Source organism: Yamadazyma tenuis, chromosome 3 (assembly GCF_029203305.1).
Source record: "Yamadazyma tenuis chromosome 3, complete sequence".
Classification (NCBI taxonomy): Eukaryota; Fungi; Ascomycota; class Pichiomycetes; order Serinales; family Debaryomycetaceae; genus Yamadazyma; species Yamadazyma tenuis.
The window spans coordinates 1052522-1074691 of NC_089463.1; the positions used below are offsets into that span (position 1 = coordinate 1052522).

The 22170-nt window shown below is 47.1% G+C and overlaps 13 protein-coding genes across 13 annotated transcripts; 6 read left to right on the forward strand and 7 right to left on the reverse strand. All coding sequences in view use genetic code 12, as the record gives it.

Annotated features, from left to right (window-relative positions):
- Positions 1-49: 49 nt before the first annotated feature.
- On the reverse strand, positions 50-1579 carry PSN45_002888 (uncharacterized protein; the record flags this gene model as incomplete). The annotated part of the gene is made up of 1 exon (XM_006683986.1): positions 50-1579. The coding sequence occupies one exon, from the start codon at positions 1577-1579 to the stop codon at positions 50-52; it is 1530 nt and encodes a 509-aa protein (XP_006684049.1).
- A 353-nt stretch (positions 1580-1932) lies between these two features.
- PSN45_002889 (uncharacterized protein) lies at positions 1933-2313 on the forward strand (the record flags this gene model as incomplete). Its single annotated transcript, XM_006683708.1, has 1 exon — positions 1933-2313. The coding sequence occupies one exon, from the start codon at positions 1933-1935 to the stop codon at positions 2311-2313; it is 381 nt and encodes a 126-aa protein (XP_006683771.1).
- Positions 2314-2817: 504 nt separating this feature from the next.
- On the forward strand, positions 2818-5367 carry PSN45_002890 (uncharacterized protein; the record flags this gene model as incomplete). The annotated part of the gene is made up of 1 exon (XM_066157956.1): positions 2818-5367. The coding sequence occupies one exon, from the start codon at positions 2818-2820 to the stop codon at positions 5365-5367; it is 2550 nt and encodes an 849-aa protein (XP_066014053.1).
- Positions 5368-5401: 34 nt separating this feature from the next.
- PSN45_002891 (uncharacterized protein) lies at positions 5402-6475 on the reverse strand (the record flags this gene model as incomplete). Its single annotated transcript, XM_006683984.1, has 1 exon — positions 5402-6475. One exon carries the CDS (start codon positions 6473-6475, stop codon positions 5402-5404), a length of 1074 nt encoding a protein of 357 aa, XP_006684047.1.
- Positions 6476-6732: 257 nt separating this feature from the next.
- PSN45_002892 (pyridoxal 5-phosphate (PLP)-dependent D-serine dehydratase) lies at positions 6733-8001 on the forward strand (the record flags this gene model as incomplete). Its single annotated transcript, XM_006683706.2, has 1 exon — positions 6733-8001. The coding sequence occupies one exon, from the start codon at positions 6733-6735 to the stop codon at positions 7999-8001; it is 1269 nt and encodes a 422-aa protein (XP_006683769.1).
- Positions 8002-8180: 179 nt separating this feature from the next.
- PSN45_002893 (dihydrodipicolinate synthase) lies at positions 8181-9131 on the reverse strand (the record flags this gene model as incomplete). The annotated part of the gene is made up of 1 exon (XM_006683705.2): positions 8181-9131. One exon carries the CDS (start codon positions 9129-9131, stop codon positions 8181-8183), a length of 951 nt encoding a protein of 316 aa, XP_006683768.1.
- Positions 9132-9491: 360 nt separating this feature from the next.
- On the forward strand, positions 9492-9995 carry PSN45_002894 (uncharacterized protein; the record flags this gene model as incomplete). Its single annotated transcript, XM_006683982.1, has 1 exon — positions 9492-9995. One exon carries the CDS (start codon positions 9492-9494, stop codon positions 9993-9995), a length of 504 nt encoding a protein of 167 aa, XP_006684045.1.
- A 799-nt stretch (positions 9996-10794) lies between these two features.
- Positions 10795-11574, reverse strand: BUD32 (serine/threonine-protein kinase bud32; the record flags this gene model as incomplete). Its single annotated transcript, XM_006683980.1, has 1 exon — positions 10795-11574. One exon carries the CDS (start codon positions 11572-11574, stop codon positions 10795-10797), a length of 780 nt encoding a protein of 259 aa, XP_006684043.1.
- A 62-nt stretch (positions 11575-11636) lies between these two features.
- Positions 11637-14132, forward strand: PSN45_002896 (uncharacterized protein; the record flags this gene model as incomplete). Its single annotated transcript, XM_006683704.1, has 1 exon — positions 11637-14132. One exon carries the CDS (start codon positions 11637-11639, stop codon positions 14130-14132), a length of 2496 nt encoding a protein of 831 aa, XP_006683767.1.
- A 116-nt stretch (positions 14133-14248) lies between these two features.
- On the reverse strand, positions 14249-15061 carry PSN45_002897 (uncharacterized protein; the record flags this gene model as incomplete). Its single annotated transcript, XM_006683703.1, has 1 exon — positions 14249-15061. The coding sequence occupies one exon, from the start codon at positions 15059-15061 to the stop codon at positions 14249-14251; it is 813 nt and encodes a 270-aa protein (XP_006683766.1).
- A 173-nt stretch (positions 15062-15234) lies between these two features.
- COX18 (Cytochrome c oxidase assembly protein cox18, mitochondrial) lies at positions 15235-16224 on the reverse strand (the record flags this gene model as incomplete). Its single annotated transcript, XM_006683702.2, has 1 exon — positions 15235-16224. The coding sequence occupies one exon, from the start codon at positions 16222-16224 to the stop codon at positions 15235-15237; it is 990 nt and encodes a 329-aa protein (XP_006683765.1).
- An 82-nt stretch (positions 16225-16306) lies between these two features.
- SPT4 (transcription elongation factor spt4) lies at positions 16307-16645 on the forward strand (the record flags this gene model as incomplete). Its single annotated transcript, XM_006683701.2, has 1 exon — positions 16307-16645. One exon carries the CDS (start codon positions 16307-16309, stop codon positions 16643-16645), a length of 339 nt encoding a protein of 112 aa, XP_006683764.1.
- A 67-nt stretch (positions 16646-16712) lies between these two features.
- Positions 16713-20351, reverse strand: YTA7 (TAT-binding protein-like protein 7, AAA ATPase; the record flags this gene model as incomplete). Its single annotated transcript, XM_066157957.1, has 1 exon — positions 16713-20351. The coding sequence occupies one exon, from the start codon at positions 20349-20351 to the stop codon at positions 16713-16715; it is 3639 nt and encodes a 1212-aa protein (XP_066014054.1).
- Between the last annotated feature and the right edge of the window lie 1819 nt (positions 20352-22170).

Consider the following 22170-nt stretch of genomic DNA (forward strand, 5'->3'; position numbering starts at 1 on the left):
ATTAATCCATTCATATACACAAATACACTCCTAAACACCAACCTAACACCTAGAACATCCACCGGAAATTGGGGTTGGAAGGCCCTTCACGCAAGTCGGCCGTTGGAACGTCATTGTACTTTAAAGTCACGCCCTGCTTCTTGTCTCTCCTCCTGTTGTCAAACACCATAAAGGTAGTGATTCCCACCACCACCACAATGGCCAATCCTCCAAAACCCGCGGTGATACCAAGAGCTGGAAGATACTTAGGAGCATCCTTAGGACGGAAAATATTGGTGGAAATTAACCCAGCAGCATTTGCCAATGGAATTCCCACGGCCGAAATCACCACTCTCCTATTCTCATTAGGAGTATTGTTGTTATACCAGGTGGAAGTCAAAACCGACGAGGCACTGGCCCCGGTGGTCATCAAGAAACAGGCAAAGTATCCCACGCCGATATCTTTGGTGATGTCAATGGCTCCATAAACCACAAACCCAATCAAGGTTGCGGCGATGGCCACCACCAAAAACGCAGAACGAACTCGGTAGTGGTCCGAACTGAACGCAAACACCAACAAAATGACCGCTCCCCAGATGTTGGGTGCCACCGTGTACAAGTTTGTCTGGACGGTAGATTTACCCATGGCCTGGATGATTTGGGGGAACCAATTGTTGATGGAGTTCAATGGAACCCCAATACATAATTCCTCAAAGAGCCAGGCAAACGTCACGGGACTGCGGAACACCTTGATGGCATCCCGGAACTCGAATGTGCCTCCCTGAGCCGCCGATGAGTCGGTTTCTACCCGGTACTGGGCATATTGTTTCTCTTCTTCAGTCAAAAAGCCTGCCGATTGGATGTCTCTGGGCAAGAAAAGGAACGCACATACGGCCACGACGATGGTCAACAGTCCTTCCAACAAGAATAAGATCTGCCACCCGTGCAAAACCAGGTGTTCGATCTGGAAAACTCCAAAAGCCAATAACCCACTAAAGGCATTGGCAATTGACGAAAATGAGTAGATGATAGACAACCGAGACGCCAACTCATGCCGTCTGTAGAAGGTCGACAAGTAGAAGATGATTCCGGGCAAAACCGCCAGCTCACAGAGCCCCAAGAAGAACCGGCCTGCCATCAATCCCAGAAAGTTGAACGCACTCACCAACAACAAGTTGATGGATCCAAACGTAAATGCCAAAACTGGCAACACTCTGGCGGCGTTAAACCGCTTGATAACCAACGAGAGTGGGAAGGCAAACAACACAAACGGGATGTAGAAGATTGAGAGCATCAAATTCCACTGGTCTCCGGTAATATCCAAGTCAGCTTCAATGGTGTTGGTTTTAGCATTGGAGATATTTCCCTTGTTCAAGGCATTGAAAAGGTACAAAATACAGATCAACGGTAAGGTGTGGAGGTCTAACTTCAATCTGACTTTGCGTTCGAGCTTCTTGTCGACGTACTTATCGGTGATATTGATGATTTCTCCATTATTGGAGGTGATCTGGTGGACTCCGAGATTGTTGGAAGCCGAGTCGAGGCTAGAGTGGGACACTTTCGCTTGGATATCGATTTCGCTTGCAGACTTGTCTTTCATTGTTGATGGGAAAACAGAGATGCAGATGGAGTCTTATTTATAAGTCATTCTAGTATCAGCACATGAATGAGATAAGGCTGCGAACGAGAATGGGTGGAACGTTATCGTAGATGTGCGGGTTGGATGGGGGGGGCATTTGAGATGGGGTGGATTGGCTGGTTCATGGAATTGGAGATATACTTAAACCGCCGCACAGCCCCACGCCGTGCCCCCACTAAATCCAATTTATCTCAGGATTCCTCCCAGGATTTCCTCCCCTGCATAGAACTCACCAGCTGCCCCCATCGACCCAGAGCGATCGTTAAAACCCGCTCCCATTCCGCCAACTCTAACTGCAAACACTTATCTTCAAAATGGGTGCTACAAGAATCGAATGGGCTGCAATTGACGGCCAGGAACACCCCGTGTTGGCTCCTGCTTGGGTCAACAACGGAACCGTCTTCACCTCGGGAATCATTGGTCAGAACTATGCTACTGGTGAGGTGCCTGAGACTTTGGCAGAACAGACTGAATTGGCCATTGCCAATGTGAAGCAGGTGTTGGCCGCTAGTGGGTCGTCTTTGGATAAGGTGTTCAAGGTGATGATGTTCATTTCGCACGCAGAATACTCGGTAGAGATGAACCTGATCTATGGCAAGCACTTTGTGCAAAAACCTGCTCGTTCTTGTGTGATTGCTGCATTTATGGATGCAAGGATCAAGGTGGAGTTGGAGGTGATTGCCACAACTGATTAGTTCGATAGTGAATAGACGTTCGTATAAAATTTCAAGAACACAGCTTCCCTTAAATATGACTACCATACGTATTTAAACACAGTATCTCTTAAATACGAATACCATATTCACGCACAGTGTCTCTTAAATATGACTATAGCTACTAAGGAGTGAGTTACACGTCGAGGCGAAGACTAGCACTTACTGTTTGGTACTCAATTGCTAACTCTCTATTAGGTGAGCCATTGCCTTGAGGACTTGATCAACTTCGCATCTTATTTCGCACTATCGCACCAACGCTATCTCTCTATGACTGCCCCCGCCGAAGAAACACCACCACGGCAGCGGAAACGAACCAGAATCTACGGCAGCTTTGCCTGCGACTTCCCTGACTGCTCCAAGCTGTTCACGCGACACGATCACCTTCTCCGTCACAAACGAAATCACAACCCACAAAACCGTCTTCCATGTACTTGGCCTGGATGCCAGCTTATGTTCAACCGATCAGACGTACGAGAACGCCACATGAAACGGCACCTGGTGAAGGGCCAGGACTCGGACTCCGAAGACCATGCATTTCCCGAAGTGAATAAGAAAAGTGGATTCACTCCGATGATGGAGATGTATAGCTATGACCAGAGTCCACAAAAAGCACCGTATGGGGCCCCGTATGCCGTGTCGCCGTACGACGAGAAGACGCCGTTCAAGGTGTACGAAAAATCGTACGACAAGCCAGAGTACGTGAAGCATGAATATGACAAGCCGGTTTCACCGTATGACAAAGAGAGTTTACCGTACAATAAAGAGAGCTTACCGTACAATAAAGAAAGTTTACCGTACGACAAGCAGAGTTTACCGTACAATAAAGAGAGCTTACCGTACGACAAACAGAATATTCCGTACGACAAACAGAGTTTACTGTACAACAATACCAGCCTCGCCAGTACAAAACACCCAGACATCATAAAGGAAAACCAAACAAACTTGCAAAACACAAACGCAGGCCGTACTGTCACCACAAATGGAACTGGAATCAATTCTCAGATCAACACTATGAGCTCTCAGGATGTGCACAGCTCCAACAATGGTGTCCCTGGCATTCTCCCCTACACGGGAAAAAACCTTTCTCCGTCAGATCTTATCGAATGGCTTTTCCACGATGATACCTCCCACGATGGCTCCCACGACGGGTCTCACGATACCCACGATGGCCCAGTATTCTCCCACCACTCGCCCATAGATTTCCGCCAGTCCTTCGACTTCCCAACCGGAGTTCTGCCCATGTCGCTCCTCGAACTGATGTTTGCAGTGCTGCCCGACTTTCCTCACTCCAACACCCGCAGAAGCATCGACACCAATGTACGAGACCGGTTGGTGGCTCTCGTGCCGGCCTTAAACACAAATCCCGACTTTGGGGTGCCACAAATAGAACGGTACCTCGACATCTACTGGCTCATTTTCCACCCTCAGTACCCGATTTTACACCGACCTTCGTTCGATAACACCACCGCGCCCCCATTGCTCTTATTGGCGATGATAATGACAGGAGCCGGTCTCCTGGCGTGCACGGGAATGCCTGAGCCGTTGCTCGAGAACCCCCACCGCTTGGCGGACGACATCGCGGGGCCGCTCCGGTGGTTGATATTCGCCAGTCCCGCTTGTATGCCACCAGCCACCGTGTGGGTGATCCAAAGCCTTCTTCTTCTCGAGACCTATGAAATCACCAGCACGCTGCGAGCATTGCACGAGCGGGCGTATCTTCACCACGGCACAAAGGTCCAACTCCTCCGACGGTCGCCCATTCTTGGAGGTGATCCACTCAAGGACGACGTCGACGACGAGGCGTACCCCAACCATGTGTGGAAGAAGTGGATCGAGGTGGAATCGATGAAACGGGCGACGTTGATGGCGTTCTATCTTGATACTGTCAATGCCACCGTCTATGGACATGTGATCATATTGTACGCCCATCAGATCAAGCTTCTGCTTCCGTGTGAAGATGATTTGTGGGAGTTTGATAATACCAAGCAGAAACCCGACTCGTTGGTGAGTGAAAAGCCTCCCAAGTTCTTGGTGGCTCTTCGCAAGCTTCTTCACCGACAGAAGGTCAAGACTCTGGCGTTCGGTAGAAAAATTTTGTTGGCGGGTTTGCTTACAATCATGTTCCAGATGCAGCAGAAGGATTTACAGCTCTCGTTTTTGGAATGGAACCAAATGAAAGATTCGTGGAATGAAACCATTTCTCTTGCAATTGATGTGTGGAGAACAGACATATGTTCTAAAGGTTGTTGCAATACCGAAAATTCACTCAGGTTCTCCGAGGAAGACAAGCAGAGACTCCCACCGATGTTGAGAATTGACGACAAGCGGTGCAAATTCAGTCTTTATCACATTTCCCAAATCTATATGAGGATCACTCACTACGACTACATCATCTACGCTGGGGCACCAAGCCGTATGAATGTGATAGCTGGAACCTCTGCCTATGCGGTAGTGGAAAAGCGGGTTTCTAACTGGGCTAAGAGTGCCAATGGCCGGATTTCTGTGGTTCACGCCTACCTCTTCTTGTGTGAGATGCTACTTTCTCCCGACAACGAAGATATCACGTATTCATACGATCCAAACCTTGATCCTTTCCTCCACCGGAAAAACATCCTCGTCAGTGCTGTTTTAGTGGTATTTGCCTACACGTTTGTGCTTGAAGGACCTGAAAACGACATATATGACTCGATCACCGGAGATTACTATCCTGACAAAGAAGATGGGTATGCGTACCTTAAAAGGATCAGAAGAGAGCTTTCAAGCAAGGTGACCCGATTCCACACTAATTCTGCTTCTACTAGCAGCCAATTCCACGAAAACATCAAGTTGTTCGCCAATGCCATCCCCACAATCCCCAACAAAAACCACACGGTGGGTCTTTTGAAGATATTTAGCAAGACGTTCCAGAATTGCCGATGGGAGGTTGGAATAGAGTATGGAAAACTCTTTCAAAACTGTATGGCGAGAGGATTGGGTCGCAAGAAAATCACTTGTGACGACATGTACACCGGCAACACCACCCAGACGAAGTAAGAAATGTCGTATACCGTATTGAATATATTGCTATTTAACCATAGAAAGCCTTTTTCAAGGCCCCAGTGGTATCTGCCACCAACTGCCGGCCTTGGTCCATCACTGCATCCATCACCATCGTCGTATGTGGCATGCCCTTGTAGATGACGATGGTGGTATCCACACCGTTTTTCTTCAATTTGGCCGCATACGCTTCAGCTTCGCTCCGCAAAATATCACACTCAGAAGCAGCAATAAAACATGGTGGAACTTTGGCCATACTTTCATCGGAGTAGAACAACGGAGAAGACTCCGGCTTACCTGCGTCTTCAGGATTGGGCAAGTATAATCTTCTGTACCACAACATTTTTTCGGCTGGCAACTGGGCGGTGAACTCATTTTCCCCCCATGATGGCTGGGTTTCAGCAGTGGCAGTGTTGTCAGTGACAGGAACTACTTGTACCTGGAATGCCAATGGAGGTAAGGTTTGTGCTAGCGGGGATGAAGCGTACTTGTTTGTGACAATGGCAGTCAAGTTTCCACCAGCAGAAGAACCCCCCACTGCAACCTTGGTGCCATTGATTCCCAAGATGGTGGGGGCTGATGCAAGCCCCCAGATTGCAGCTTCATAAGCATCATCTACACATGCAGGAAATGGGTCTTCAGGGGCCAACCGATAGTCCACCGTCACCACCACACATTGGGCGAGTTCGGCTGCGTTGGTACAATAGGAGTTTTCAGTGCTAATACCACCAAGCACCCAGCCCCCACCGTGATACCAGATAAAGAGTGGGAACCCTCCAGCAGGTGGGTTACCATTGGGGACAAATACTCGAGCAGGAATGGGGGGACCAGAGGTGTGGACTCGCGGAATCTCGATATCGAACGTTTCCTTCACGTCTGCCAACGGGCTCTGTCCGGGAATGACATTCCCTGATGCGCGTATGTCTTGAAGTGGCACCCGGTGGGTGGCCATAAGGTTAGAATTATGGGCCAAGTTGGTATTGAAAAACTCCACATATTTGGGGTCAAGCTTTCCTTGCATAGACTTGTGGATGGTGAATGGGGGTTCTGGAATGCCTCCAGCAAAGGAGTAGTCTTCCTGGAGAGTGTACTTGTATTGGGCCATTTTTTTTGAAGGTGTTGGAGAACAAACCGGTGGAGGTGAGTCTTTATATTGTGAGAGCATTGTTCTCCACAGGAGGTCTTATCGCGGGACGGTGGTGGAAGTGGACGCCCCCACTTGATTGTCGAATCACCCGCAGCCTGCAATCGGAAATTCCGCGATACGGGTGGAGGGCTCTTTATCGCAGCTGATTAGTGGGGGGCCTCAACCTTCTTCGCGCTGATTTAACCTGCGAGTCTTTCCAGTCTCAGTCTTCATCAATGTTATTTCCAGCAGACTTCACTCCCTTGGCCGACAAAGCCAAGCTCCTCGAAGCCTTCAAAGGCAAGAAACTCGCCGACTTGCCGACTCCTTCGTTTATTGTCGACAAGTCCCGGTTCAAAACTAATAGCGAAAAGATGCTCACCAACGCCCACAAGTTAAATGCTGATTTCAGAGCCCATGTCAAAACTCACAAGACGGTGGAAGGTACACGGTTGCAATTGGGATCTTCTGAATTGACAACCGACAAGATTGTTGTTTCGACTTTGTTGGAGGCATGGAGCTTGATGCCTTTGGTGGAAGAAGGTTTGATTAAAGATATCCTTTTCAGTTTGCCAGTGGTGAAATCAAGACTTACTGAATTAAGCCAATTGGCGGACAAGATACCAAGTTTACGGGTGATGTTGGACAATGCCGACCAATTGGATGTTTTGGCTGACTTTAACAAGCAAAATCCTGGGACTAAGAAGTGGTCTGTATTTGTCAAAATCAATATGGGCACCAACCGAGCTGGATTGATCAACGACTCGGAGTTTTTAGCCACCACCTTAAAGAAGTTGGCGGAAGCTCATGTTAAGGAAGCGGTGGAAGTTTACGGATTCTACTGTCATGCTGGGCACTCCTATGCATCTGATTCTGAAAGCACGGCAAAGAGTTTTTTGTTGGAAGAGATCAAACACGCCAACAAGGCTGCCAAGGCTGCCATGAGCATAGATCCTAGTCTCCATTTGCAGATATCGGTGGGGGCTACCCCCACTGCCCATGCTTCTGAGATATTGACGGTGGAAGAGTTGGAGGCAGCAGTTGGTGAAAAGTTGTCAGGGAACTTGGAGTTGCACGCCGGTAACTATCCGTTCTGTGACCTTCAGCAGGTGGCCACTGGCTGTGTGACCCACGACAATGTCTCGTGCAAGGTCCTTGCTGAGGTGGTATCTACCTACGAGACAAGAGGAGATAAAGGTCCAGGTGAGCAGTTGATTAACGCGGGAGTTATTGCGTTGGCCCGGGAGTTTGGCCCTTTACCTGGCCATGGAAGAGTGGTTGAACCCAAGGGATACGAGAATTGGATTGTGGGAAGATTGAGCCAGGAGCACGGGATCTTAGTGCCTTTGGACAGCGACGTGGAGACGAAGTTCATTCCTCACGGAACGAAGATTTCTGTATACCCCCAGCATAGCTGTATCACTGCTGCGGCGTACCCGTGGTACTACGTGACGGATGGGGGAGACGTGGTGGAGGACATCTGGGTTCCTGCCAGGGGATGGTGAGGCTTTGAGGATGGTGATGCGACTTTTGCAGCCATTTTGCAGCCCTACATAGTTAGCCTGATATATAGTATAATGATAGCATTGTCTGGTTAATAGAGTTTCCCATTGAGTGAAAGGTATCACTAAAGTTCAATAGTAGATATTTTCATTCTATATTAATGCTAGACATACATAAACGTCTACAATAACTGCTCGATAGCATGAATTGCATCCATATCGGCAGTGTACTTTGCGTAAGCTTTCTCATCCACCCCACGACACAAGGGTGGTCTTCCCGTTAAGCAGTCACCAAACCCATAATACTTGTGAAGGGCAACCTTAGCTCCTACCAAGTTCAAATCAGCCAACATCTGGTCAGCCTTAGTCACCAAAAACTGCAAGTCAGCTGCTTCCTTCAATTTACCTTCCTGAAACAAGCTGTAGAGCTTCAACATCGTCTTGGGGAAAATCCCTGACAACCCGTCGATGGTGCCGTAAAGTCCTACAGACAAACCAGGAATAAGTACCTGACCCAACCCAGTGAACGGCCGGAAGTTATTAGCTTCACAAATCTCTTTGTCTTTACCCAACAAAGCGTACAAGTCCAAGTTGAAGTGGGTTAACTTAACACCAGAAATGTTGGGATGTTTGGCCAAATCTCTGAAAGACTCGATAGTGAGAGTGATATTGTTGCAAGTTCCTGGATAATTGTAGATCATCACCGGCAAACTGGAGCCGTCGGCAACCTGGGTGAAATATTCAATGATTCCTTCCTGGGAGGTCAAATGGGGGCCAAAATACCCAGGCACCAAGAGGATAACAAAGTCGGCACCAGCTTCTTTTGCACTATGTGACTCTTCAATGGCTTCTTGTACGCAACCCAATGGAGGCGCTCCTGCAATAAGTTTGAAAGCGGGATCTGGGACCGCTGCTCTGATAGCCGCCACCAACGCATATCTTTCGGTCCTGGTCATGTGACCAGCCTCCCCGATGGAACCTGCCACCACAAGGCCTTTGATACCGCTGTTATAGAGGAACTGGGCGTGTCGGGCCTGAGTTTCCAAGTCTAAAGTGTAGCGAGAGTCACTTTTGAAAAAAGTGGTGATAGGAGTGTAGACCCCTGCGGGAATGGTGTGGGAGCTGATAGTCATGGTTTTTTGGATAGTGGGAGGAGGCGGGTGGTTGAGTTTATATGGGTTGTGGTTGTAAAGGGAAGTCGGTGTGTATATAGGGAATATGTGAGTGGAGGGCACTAGGCTTCAGTACGGTGGGGGGTCATATTACCCCCCAATCTCAACCACAACGGGGACCCATCCCATCGGGAATCTAGACTGACAACACCTACTGTCAGTGAATCACCTTTCAGCCATCCCACTTTTATCCAATCCACTCCCAACTGTCAGTTAACCAACCCCCCCACTCCTAACTTGGTACCTCTCCCCCACCCGCTCAACGCGGTCGGAGTTTCGCATTCCGTTCGTTTTGCTACCATTACACCATTACCTTACACCATGGCTAGTCCAAACATCTTTGAATACACCATCCCTGAATTGCTCGACTTAGAAACCGATGAAGCTCTTCAATTCAGTCAATTCGACAATGAGATTGCCTGGAAACTCGGCTGCTTTGCCCGTAGACTCAGTCTTGAAAAATTCCCATCCAGTGCCGTTGTCATCGACATTGCGTTGGTCAACAATCAAATTTTATTTCACGCAACCACCAAGTCTGGTACCACGTTGGATAACGACCAATGGGTCGAGAGAAAGAAGCGGACGGTGCAGCGCCTAGGTACTTCCAGCTTTGTGGTGGGCCAACACTTGAGACAAAAGAAGACGTCGATGGAAGACGCCTTGTTCATCTCATCTAGGGACTATGCTTCGCATGGTGGATGTGTTCCTATCAAAGTAAAGGGTTTTGATGGGTTGGTGGGAACCTTGACTATCAGTGGGTTGCCTCAGGACCAAGATCATTTGTTGGCGTTGGAAACCTTGAGAGAGTTCAACAAGGGAGATTAGACGAAACTGGGGTAGATTAAATAGATTAGTACAATCATGTAACGCGATAGCTAGATGGTAGTATATTTATGACAGGAATGGTAGTGTATTTATGACAGGCATGGCAGTATATTCAAAACGGTCAGAACACTGATAAATTACTATCTATCAGTTTGCTCTACGGACCATTTGTATACGATTTCAGTGCTTTACATGAGGACAACTTAGAGGCTCTCATTGGTATCTAGTTTCATTAATTCATCCATATTCTTTCTATAGGCGTTTAATACTTGTAGGTTGTGTAGGAACATTAAATATATTACCAGGCAAAGGTTCACTAGGATTTGTATGGCTGGTATTTTTGCCGAACAGAGGCTATGGTGTACATGTACACTACTATGAAAGGAGAAGATGTGGGGGAGGATACTTTTTTCCTGCCAGAGGAGGTTCTGCCAGAGATGGCCATGCGACATTTTGCAGCCATCAGAACTACTAAAATAACCAGATATACAAGTCGCTCTGTATACTGATTGGCAACCGGTATGATCATGGGTTTGCTGGGGATTCACTGCCCAAACCCACAACCCGAGTGCTGACTCCTCGAAAGTACAACAGAATTTTGCATTTCTGCATTGCTTTCCATACCTCGAAAGTATTCGGGTCCAAAGAAACTGACAGCATAATGGCAATTGACGAGTTAACATCGAAGTACAAGTAGAATAAAGTATATATTATGTAACCTGAAATCTGACAGTTATAGCAACCGCTGATTCACTACCACACAGAGCCATCTCTGCATGATCATTCTCTCCACTCTACCTCATCCCAACATGCTCCGCTTCCGGCCACGCTGTCGAACGTCCTCCAACTTTCCCATCACCTCCACGTACTTCCTCCTGTTCTGCTTGTTCGTCCCGTAAGCTGCTTCATAGCCCTTGAGAAGCCACTGGTTGTACTTATAGGCATACATCGAATGTGTGCTTTGAATCGCCCTTTCCAAAACGTACAAGTCTACAGCCTTATCCTCAGCTAGTCCTGAGTACGATGAGAGCCCAAAGTCAATCAAGTACGGCACCTTTTTCTGTAACACAATATTCGAAGATGTGAGGTCTCCGTGAATCATATCATTATGGTGCAACTGACCAATTAGCTGGCCCACTTGCTCACATATACGCTGAATGTCTTCAGACACACACTCGTCGGGCAGTCTCGTTCTTTCCACGCTCCACAAATGGTTTTTGAAAGAACTTACTTCGCCGGACGGTAAAACCTCGCCCAAATGCTCCATCCAGATGAGCCCCCGCTTGAAATCGGCCAGAACCACATTCGGCGCATTGATACCCGCCTTGGCAAGCCGGTGCATGAACTTGACCTCGCCAGCCGTCCGTGATTTGGTGATACTGGCATCAATCTTCGGGTGCCTATATTTCTTCGAGGGACGGTACTTGATGATAAATTGATTGGGGTTGGTCAAGGACGGATGGGCGGTATAAGGGTGTACCCCTGTTCGGAATACCACCGCCTCAGCCCCCTGGGACACCACCTGCAAAGGTATTCCCGGAAGGATATCCTCTACTAGCTGTACCACTCTGTCCGTCATCGCAGTTCCAAAATGCCATTTTCGCGCTCCAAAATATGATTTCAACCCCATACTCTCCCACCATGACCATGTTTCCAACTAGCGATTGGGTGTACATTATTCCCCCATACTTGCTCCACACGAGCTTGGGCGCTAAGCTTCACCGCCAGTTGGCCCTCATCAGCTCAGAACTTGCCAACTCCAATGCCATGCCAACCTGCTCTCCTCACTACGAAGCGGTCCCTGAGTCCAAGCCCATTCCCCAATACCACTTTTCTGCAGACCCCACTATCCACAATATCATCCGGGATAAGCTAATCTACAAGTTCCAAATCATCGGGATCTTGGGCACCAGCCCCAAGCCACCCTCAGAGCTTTCGGACGAAGAGGTATATGAATTGTTCGAAACGTTTGAACATAAGCTATTGGCAGACGAAACCATGGCCAAAACCGCCAGCGACACCGCCAGCGATGGCTCACACCCTGGATCGAATACCAGGCACAAGAAGCTTTCAATCGAGAGCGACACCTTCGGCGAGGTGCTGTTGTCGACAGGGGTTCCGTTGAAATATCAGAAATACTTGTCCTACCTGCTAAGGGACCTTTTGCTTCACACCAAGCTCGAGCAAAACGGCAAGCTCCCGTCACAGACAAGGTTCTTGAAAGTTGACGACACGTACTTCGACTACCTGCTTCCGTCGTCATGGGTGTCGCTTATTCCCAGTTCTAGTTTGAACTCAATCAACCGCAGAGTGAGCATCGATTGCACCCACGGCGATGGGTATGCCCAGGTCGAAGTAGCCACTCTCAAGGACCCCCAGGCCAACTTGGAGGCGATTCCATCGACGTACTTCAACTTCATTACCAATAACCCGGTGACTCCGTCGTCAGGAATCTTTTACTACGAGGTGGAAATCGTCCAAGAATGTACTCAGGCCACCGATATGGCTCCATTGTTGGCTAACTCAGACACCTCGTTGGCGTCCAAGAATGCCTCGCAGTTCTGCGTGGGATTTGTCAAGCGGTTCCTCCATCACGGGCCGCGAAACCCTTCTTCACCTCCACCGGCGACCTTGGGCTACGATGCCAATTTGGTGGATCTTGAGACTATTAAAGACGAACTCGTGTTTAGCCAGGACAAAATGATCCAGAAACCGTTGGACTTGAGCATCGAGGCTTTAATAGACGACAAACCAGGGGAAATGAAGGCAAGTTTTGCCTTGGACTTGGGCGACCTGAATTTTTACAACTCCATCAAGGGCAGCGAGTCTGCCCAACGCACAACCATTCTCTCCATGAACAGAAGACTCTCGTCATTGAGCAGACAGAGCATTGCTGAGTTGGACTCAGGCCGAATTGATACCGAGGTAACGTTTTCAACCAACAAGGTCCGAGAGTCCAAGTCCGAGAAGATCTTGAAGTCCGATGTGGTGGGCTTCGGAATCAACTATATCGACAATAGTCTCTTTATCACATTGAATGGGGTTTTACTTCGAACCATCTCCAAACAAGAGCTCATGTCAAGTAACCCTTTGAACGATAATCTTTTCAGCTCTTCCAACCCCAAAGGTGACCTGGTGTACCCTATGATCGGGTTCAAATTGAACGACGTCTCGATAAACGACAAGACCGATATTGCACCCACGAAGTTGACGGTTCGGGGGAACTTTGGGTTTAAGGACTTTAAGTTCAACATCAACCACTGGGTGAATCTTTATAAAAGGGACAATGAGAAGGATCTCAATTTGAGGCTTCTTCAGCAGTCTCAAACCGCCGCCTCTTCCAGTGACCCAAATGATGTGTTTGAGGGCCAGCTATTGAACGTTCATGATAATTCGGCCTTGTTGAACCGTTTGATAAAAGGGTACTTATATACTGAAGGATACACCGAGACCTTCAACGCATTGGCGTCAGACTTGAAGGAGTTGAGCGACATCACGGCTACAAAAAACGAACCTAATAACGACTCAAAGGTAATAGAACGGTCTCATGCCCAAGAGCGGCATGCTCTCAAGATGTGCTTCTTGCAAAACCGATTTGACAGCATTCTTGAGATACTCAATTCCAAATATGAGCGGTTCTTCAGCGACAAAGCGGGTCAGATATTGATTTTCGACATAAAGCTATACAAGTTGATCCACTGCCTCAAGATATACGTCGAAAAGCTCTTGAACTTGGGAAGCCGGGAGTTTGAGTTTGAGTACGATACCAATTTATCACTGTCAGAACTATACACGCAGGCATTAAATCTTGCCACAAGTATCCAGAAAGAGTACGCCAACAACGAAGAACAGACCGACAAAATCAGATCGGCAGTGGTGCTTCTTTTGGTCAAGGATATCAAGGGATACAACAATCTTCCTCACATACACGTTGTACTCGAGAAATACCAGGACAAAACAGCCGAACTCTTCGAGTTGGTGAACAAGAGGATCTTGAAAGGATTGAGTTTCAACCAGACTTCGAACTTAGAGAGTATAGTGACCAGAGTCGACCGAAATGTCGAAGAGTTGACACTCACACACTGTGACAACAAGTTTTCGTTGATCAACTTTGAGAGAGACCAACTTGAGTTATAGGTACTTCAGTATGAATATAAGTCAGCGGTATCTGTTCCCAATTTGAATGACGCAGTGCCTCTGTAAATGACCGAAAGGACGGACATATACTTTATATGAAAAGCAATATCCTGTTTCTACGAAGCAGCGTGCTTTCTTTTCGTCGTCGGTACCTTGTCGTCCACCAATTTTCTCTTCTTGGTAGTCCTTGTCTTGTCGGCGTAGTGGTCCAAAAAGCCCTCGTATGGCCCCACCGCTACGCCCTTGAGAATACCATCTCGATGGATCTCCAACATCTTGAGAGCCCAACCGCCCTTTTCAAGGCTGTTCATGGTCACCTCGTCTTCTTGCTCCAAAATCCCCAAAAACACCGGCAAGTACTCGTCGGTGTACTCCTTCAAGTTGTATTTGATCTTGGTGGCCGGGCGCACGTAGTAGAGGAACGACTCATCACTGAAAAATGGCGGTGAAAGAGCCGAAACCGACCACAAAAGCGACAACACCAAGCTGGCAGTCGCCGGTCCTACCCCCTTCAATCTGCAGAGCTCGACCATCGCCTTCTTCACCAATTGAGTATACTTTTCACGAGACTCACCTGCGAGCAGCTCGAATTCACAAACCCCATCCACAAACATCATCATCGCCGTGCGGGTGACCCGCTCCACATCGTCTGCCAAGTTCGCCAGAATCAACTTGGGGAGCATTGGCCGAAACTTGCCCTTGGCCAACTTCCAGTCCATTAATAACTTTAACTCCGGTACTGTGAGATAGCAGCCGTCCTGTTTTTCGACCCGTCGTTTCAAGATCTGCGGAAGCTCCACATCCTTCCAGTTGTCCAACTCCTGCAACGTCCACCGATCCCGGTTGTATTTCTTGTCCTTGCGGGTTGAGAGTAGCGCCGTGATGGTGGGATATAGATGTGTGGAAGCGTGGGATATGGTGGAGATCATTACCATTTTCGCAAGCGCGACTCGATGTCTTGATGTTTGTGATACGACAAGTTCCATTCCACAAAGGCCCATGCCACAAAGTGGTCCAAAAGGTCGGACACAACACGTACTAATACTTGTCTAGGTATTCATTATTCTATTTACATGTCTGTGAATTCCATTTTTCACCACCTTCACCTACCTCTACGGTTGACTATGGGGGTGGAGTCGGTAGAAGCAACCGATGGTGCCACCCGCGTCCGTGGCGTGAAGGCCACCGGGAAGGCCATGTCGAGTACCACGTTCTGTGCCAATGAGAACGTTTGGGAGCTGATCCAGAAAAGTGTGAGACCCACCGGGGCATTCATGGCGATAGCCATCATAAATACCACCCCCATCCGCGAAAGGTTGGCGAATGCGTCAGCCAAAGTCGGCCGGAGGGTGGGCCGCAGTGCCAACCTCAGAAGTTCGAAGGTCTTGAAGGACCACTCCACGTTACAGAGCGAAATCACTCCCAATATCACCGGTGTGAGATGATAATGGTCATAACTCGTAAGGTCTGAGAACCACAACAAGCCCTCCGTGTAGAGCCCCGGGTCGAGCGGCTGGTTGGCCAAGCTGTCCCACGATAGCCACCCGCAGAGGTTTCGCATCGTCAACGAAAGCGAAATCCACAACGGCACCTGGAACACAGGAAGTACAAAGTTCTTCCAGAGCTGGATCTTGTGTTTCTTGAACAACGCCTTCTGACGCTTGCGGGTTTCCTTGGCCGAAAGCAAGAGGATCTCCTCGTACTTGATGTTAGCTAGTGGAGATTGGAGCTGTACTGCTCGTTCGGAGTCTGAGGACGATGGGGCTGCAAGCTGATTTCGAGTTTCCTGCGCCCGTTGCCCAAGATTGAGCTTCAACACCGGCGTAGTACCAGAGATGATCGCTTTGTACTCGCTCTGCTTTTGGAGCCGTTTTCGTTGGAGTATAGAAAGCGGTAGCGTCCATACTGTTCTTAGGGCGAATGTGGAGAGAGGAATCACTGCCCACCACGGGAGACCGCTCGTGGCATGTACGGCCTGTAACGTTTCTCCCAACGCCATGACTATGGTTTGGGGCTCGATGGAGAAGTACCTTCGTCCCCAGTACTGGGGCAGTGGTGGGATTTTAGTTTTGAGGATGTGCAGCCTAAACATCTGCTGAAGAAACTTTTGGTGCGAAAACGATTCAATTTGGTGCGCGAAATTTTGAAAACTTTGACCAACTCCAACCTCCATCATGTCATCTAGATCTGACAGAGCGTGCATGTTGTGTGGAATCATCCAGACATACAGAAAGTTCGTCGATGAAGGGTGCCCCAACTGTGAGAGTGTGTTGCACTATCAAGACAATGACGACAACCAGATCCAGGATTGCACATCGCCATCGTTTGAAGGTTTGGTGGCTTTGGGAGACGACAACAAACAGTCATGGGTCGCCAGATGGTTGAGAATAGACTCGTTCGTGCCGGCCCTCTACGCCGTCAAGATCAACGGGAAGCTTCCGCCTCATATAGTTAGTGACTTGTTGGAGCAGAATGTCAACTATAGACCCAGAGACGGCAGTGCTGAAGATTAGACACTTAAAAAGAAAACCTTGTATATTATCATGTTTGTAAAAATACTCAAAAATACATAAACCACGTTCAGGAGATTTCGGCTTCGATGGAGTCGGCGGCATTGTAGAGGTTTTTGATGGTTTGAGTCTTGTCCCATTGATTTCGATCGGTCCAGATGATATCCATGAGACGGGCCATGACGATTTCGAGTCGTTCGATGTTGCAATTGCTGGTGATTTCGATGATGCGGTTGGAGAAGAACTCCTCGTGGTCTCCACCGAGAACGAGCTGCCGGGAGATATCAATGGGTGAGTCTTCTGCTTCGGATTCGGAGTCTGACCCGGGGATTGGTGGTTTAGCTACAGCCGTTTGCTCTTTTCGTGGTTCAATTGCAGTTTCTTGTTCGACGTCTGCAACTATTTTTACATCTGTAGCCACCACGGGTTCCTGGTCATCTTGTGTTTCAACAGATATCTCCTCTGGCTCACCGTTCACGGCATTACCATTTTGAAGCAGCCCGTTCGCTTCTTGCTGCTTCTGGGCTGCCTCTTGCAACTTCTGGTAATCAGCTACGACCTGGGCTTGTTTAACCAACTCTCTCTTTCTCATCTCTTTACAAGCCAGTAAGAACTCGGGGGTGCCAATATCATCAATACCAAACTGGGCATTCGTCAACATCTCGTTGGCCTTCAAAATTCTTTCTCTATCTCCAGACATTATGGAATCCAGAACAATCATCTTGATGTCTTTCAAGAATTGACGAGGTTCCGAATAGTATCCGTTCCAGAGTCGTTCTTCGATAATATCCAAGTCGATATTATGGTAATATTTTCCGGTAGCCAACTCTTTGATCATATCTTTATGTTCATCATCGGCAGCCTTCTCGTAGAGAACTTCATAGACGTTAAGGGGATTCAGCAAAATTTCGGGGTAGAAGATATGGCTCAATAGATTCTCATCTATAATCGGCTTCTTGAATCTTTTGTATCGCACCTTGAACAAGTCCATTAAGCTGGCCAACTTGATCTTCAATGTGTTCTTCAACTTAGTATCCTGATACTCTTGCGCCTTTAGCTTCTTCTTCTCCGAGTCCTTGTCTACAACAACAACTTCTTCCACCACTTTCAACTGCTTCAATTTCCTCTTTGGTCTGTTCTCAAAATCGTTGACAAACTCATAAGGTTTCATCAACAACGTCTTCTTCAAAGTTCCGAAAAACTGTCTTCGTTGGCCAACATCAGGATTGTGTAAAGTCACACTGTTGGTTTCGTTTGTAGAAGCAAAGAGAAGTTTCACTTCGTAGTCTAAGGCTTCTTGGGAAGACTCACTGATTCCCAATAACAAAATCTTCTCATTGCTTTTCAAAGACTTCAATAGACTACTCAAAGTAGCCTTTGCAGTGGGAGGAACAATATGATACCAGATATCAATATTGGGGATGAAAATCACCGACGGTTGGTGTCTTCTCGCTTCAATGAACGTCTGGATAATAGCCAGTTCTGGGGTTCTAGTAGAATCCGAGAAAATGGCTCCGATATCCAAGGATTGAACCTGGAATCCCTCTAGATGATTCAAGAGAGCAGCACCAATATATTGCTGTCCAGAGCCACTTTCACCCGATATCAATAAACTAGGCTTACAGATTCTGGAATTCTCCAAATTCTTCAAGAACTCTTGTCTTGCAAACCCTCCATCTTCATCATGAATTGTTGGATCAAGATACAAAGCATCCTCAAGCTGAGTCTTTTTCTTTTCACCTTTCAAGTGAATTGAGTTTGGTAGCAAGTTGTTCAACTTCAAAATAATCTCATTATATTGAGGCTCCAAGAGACATTTCAAGTGTTGAGGCAAGGGAGCAGAACCAGAAGAAGTCGACCTAGCACTAGAAGGTACAATCTTCTCCATGGCATTCATGAAGTCTTTAGCAATCACCTTTACTTTCGAAGGAACCACTTCCAACTTTTGGTTTGACTGGTAGATTTGTGGATATTTTCTTTGGATAGAATTCAAAGCAGCTTCAGTACACAAAGCCCTTAAGTCAGCACCTCCATAACCTTTGGTCAAATCAGCTATTTTACCTAAGAACTCGTCTCCTAATGGTGGGCTCCATTTCTTGGTGTGAATCTTCAAAATCTGGGATCGAGCGTTCGTATCTGGCAATGGGAAATAGAACTCTCTATCAAACCTACCAGGTCTCCTCAAAGCTGGATCAATGGCATCAGGTCTATTAGTGGCTCCAATGACAATAACTTGACCTCTATTATCCATACCATCCATCAAAGCCAACAATGTTGACACGATAGACGCATGGATTTGCTCCTGCTTAGAGGATCTTACTGGGGCCAACCCATCGATCTCATCGAAGAAAATGATAGAAGGCTGTTGGTTTTTGGCTTCTTCGAATAATAATCGCAACTGTCTTTCGGCTTCACCTACCCACTTACTCAAGCAGTCAGCACCTTTTCTCATGAAGAACGTGATTTTTCGGGTGGATGTAGAGAAACTAGCCGCCAAAGCTCTGGCCATCAATGTCTTACCAGTACCGGGGGGGCCATGGAAAAGAACACCTCTGGGTGGAGTGATGGCAAAGTTTTGGTATAGTTCAGGGTAGAGTAGAGGTAAGGCCACCATTTCCTTCAATTGGTTGATATATTCATCCAAACCTCCGACTGCTGAAAAGTCAATGTTCATGTCAACTCCCAAGGGGTCTGTATCGCTGAGATTATTCTTCTTCTTATTTTGGTGCTTCGCCGTGGATGTACCAATCAACTTAGTGTGGTTGAGGAAGTTGTCCTTTGGCTGCTTCTTGGTAATGGTGGCTTCACCATTTATTGGAGCAATCTCATCATCCGAAGAGTCAGAGTCACTGAGAGCTTGGCCAATGGCAGTCATGTTGTTGTTGGTTGCACTCATTCCTGGAATGGGGATTCCTCCGGGAGGAATGTTGGTTCCAAACACCGAAATCACATCACTTCCGCCAAACGGACCGGCAGTGGGAAACAACAAGTTTCTATATTCGCTCTTGTTGGTTGAAGGGCGTCCTCTTCTTCCTTTGGTAAAAGAGGGAGTTATGGGTGCACCGGCTTCGAGCTGGGCGTCATTTGTGATGGGAGGAGGAATAGCATAGTCCACCGGAGCTCTTTCTCTCAATTTGTGTTTGAGCTCGGGCTCTGGAGATGAGTCGTATAATGCCGCAAGCTCCTTCTTTATATCGTCTTCTACCTCTTCTTCTGACTCTTCTTTACCATCCTCGGCTCCTGCTTCGGCTTCTTCAGCAGCTCCAACCGCTTCTGAGTTTCGAGTGCTTCTCAACCTGCCTCTTTTAGGTAAAAACACCGGCTCAACCGAACGAGACCTTGATCTCTTCTTCTTCTTCACAGGTTCCTGGCCATACTCGTAGTCGTCTGACACATCCTCGTCACTGGCAATGAACCTTTTCTCAGTGAGTTTTCTGGTAAACTCATCGTCTTCCGAGAAGTCTTCGTCCAATTCAAAATCCAGACTCAAGGCCCGGGCCCGGCTTGCCTTCCTGCGACGAGATGTGCGTATTTCGTCATCGTCTTCATTGTCTTCGTCGTCCTCAAGATAGTCGTCCTGGTCCTTATCGTTGTCGGAGGGAATGGAGTCTGAGCCTTCGAGTTCATCTTTATCGGATTCCTGACTATTGAACCCGTCATCTTCGTCATCCGAAATGGACGGCTTGGTGTTTCTGGACCGTCTGCTCATTGACTGGTGTTTGTACTGATTATATGATAAAGTTACAAGGAAAATCTTGAATAAGCTTAGCACACAGGGTAATATTACAAGACGCGAAGATTCACGTTCTAAGGGCTGGAAAAAGTCGACAGTGAAATAAGATTAATTCACTCGACGACTGGGGTTGTCTTTCACCAACGATGGACCTTGGGTGTTATTTTTGCAATGTTCTACTGACAAGTAAACAGTATTTGAAATCGATTGGTCGCACTTTTTAATTTCGGATGGTGCGAACGTCCATTTCCGCCCGCCAGCTTTTATAAATATAACTAAGTCCAAAGCCTTTTCCAACACTTCCAACACCGTCAAACTCATCAAAAATGCCTATCATAGTCACCGATAGTAGTGGTAAGGTTCTAGAGATGGTTTGGGTGGCGGGGTAAAAAATGACTTCATTTTTATCTCTCCTGCTGCATGCTTGCCATACCGGTTCTACGGCCTTATCTTGTAAGTGCCCAGACGCGAGCGTAAAATAATTTGCAGCCATTTGGCTCCGGTTGGGTGACATTTGTATGGCACAAGTGTCGAGAGGAAGCAGTGGTTTTTATGTGTTAGACACGACTATATTGGCTGACGCGCAACTAGCGAAGCAAAATATTTATTAATAGGCAAAAGAGATTAATACAGAGACAGACAAACAAAACAGGTTGCGGTATACAAACTAAAGACTTGATAAAAAAAGGAGACGTGATTTCGTGCCAAAATAAGGATTGGGCCACAACTCAACTCTCAACTCGTCTGATTATATAATCATCTAAAATCCCTCCACTGCCAATTTTTTATCAGTACCAGGTGTAATAAATACATGTCATATCATAATTAACTTGTTATAAGTGACATTATGAACGACAAAGGCTGATTAGTGATGCCTCCAAGATCCTCCTTTGAAAGAGTTTGTACACCTCCCATACAGAAATGTTCTCCCACAAGCTGCCTTGAAGCTTTCCTCCACAGAAGAGACTCGGGATCTTGGTGGTTTTGATGTACCCAGCTCATTTCAGCGTCCATTGGTAGTTCATCTTGCGGAGTGTCGCTGATCTTTTCAGTACTTTGAATCATCTGATTGTGGTTGCAAATAGATTTTACAAGAAGAATGCGACCGAACTAATATTCTTGCTCAAGAAGTATCACAAATATGACAGACAAGTATTTTGTATGCATGTGTCAAATGAAAAGTGTAAAATTTTGCAGCAAAAACTAGCCGTGGTGGTAAGATACGAAAACGACACATTTGAGTTATAGCTTCAGGTCAAGTGCTCTAAGACAATGGTGCAACGGATAGTAATTTCTTTCACAAATATAAGTGCCGATGCCGTATGGCAAATTAAAAAATGCCTCCTTACGTAATCGCCTTGAGTATGCTCCGAAAAGATGTATGTAATGATACCAGTAGCTAAGCACCGACTTTAGAGGCTCACAAACACACAATTGCTGTAAGCAAATGACTCTCGAACTCCAAATAGCTAATGTCGCACCAAGAAAAGCGACTTTCCGTGCATAATGCCCGATTTGGAGCCTTTTGTTGCCAGGATCGGCATATATGATATCAGGATATAAAGAAAAAATATGCACCACAAATTCATGGGCTTTGGTTACTCTAATCAGCTAAGTTGCTTTAGATCTGAAAAATTATATCAATTGACTGTCAATCCGATACGGCATTAACAGTTGGATCAAGATGTCTATTCGTTATCATCTATATTCATTATCATCTCTATTAATTATATAAATAAATAGATAACCATCTAATCCCCTGAGTATTTGGATCTAGCCCTTATACTTGGACCCT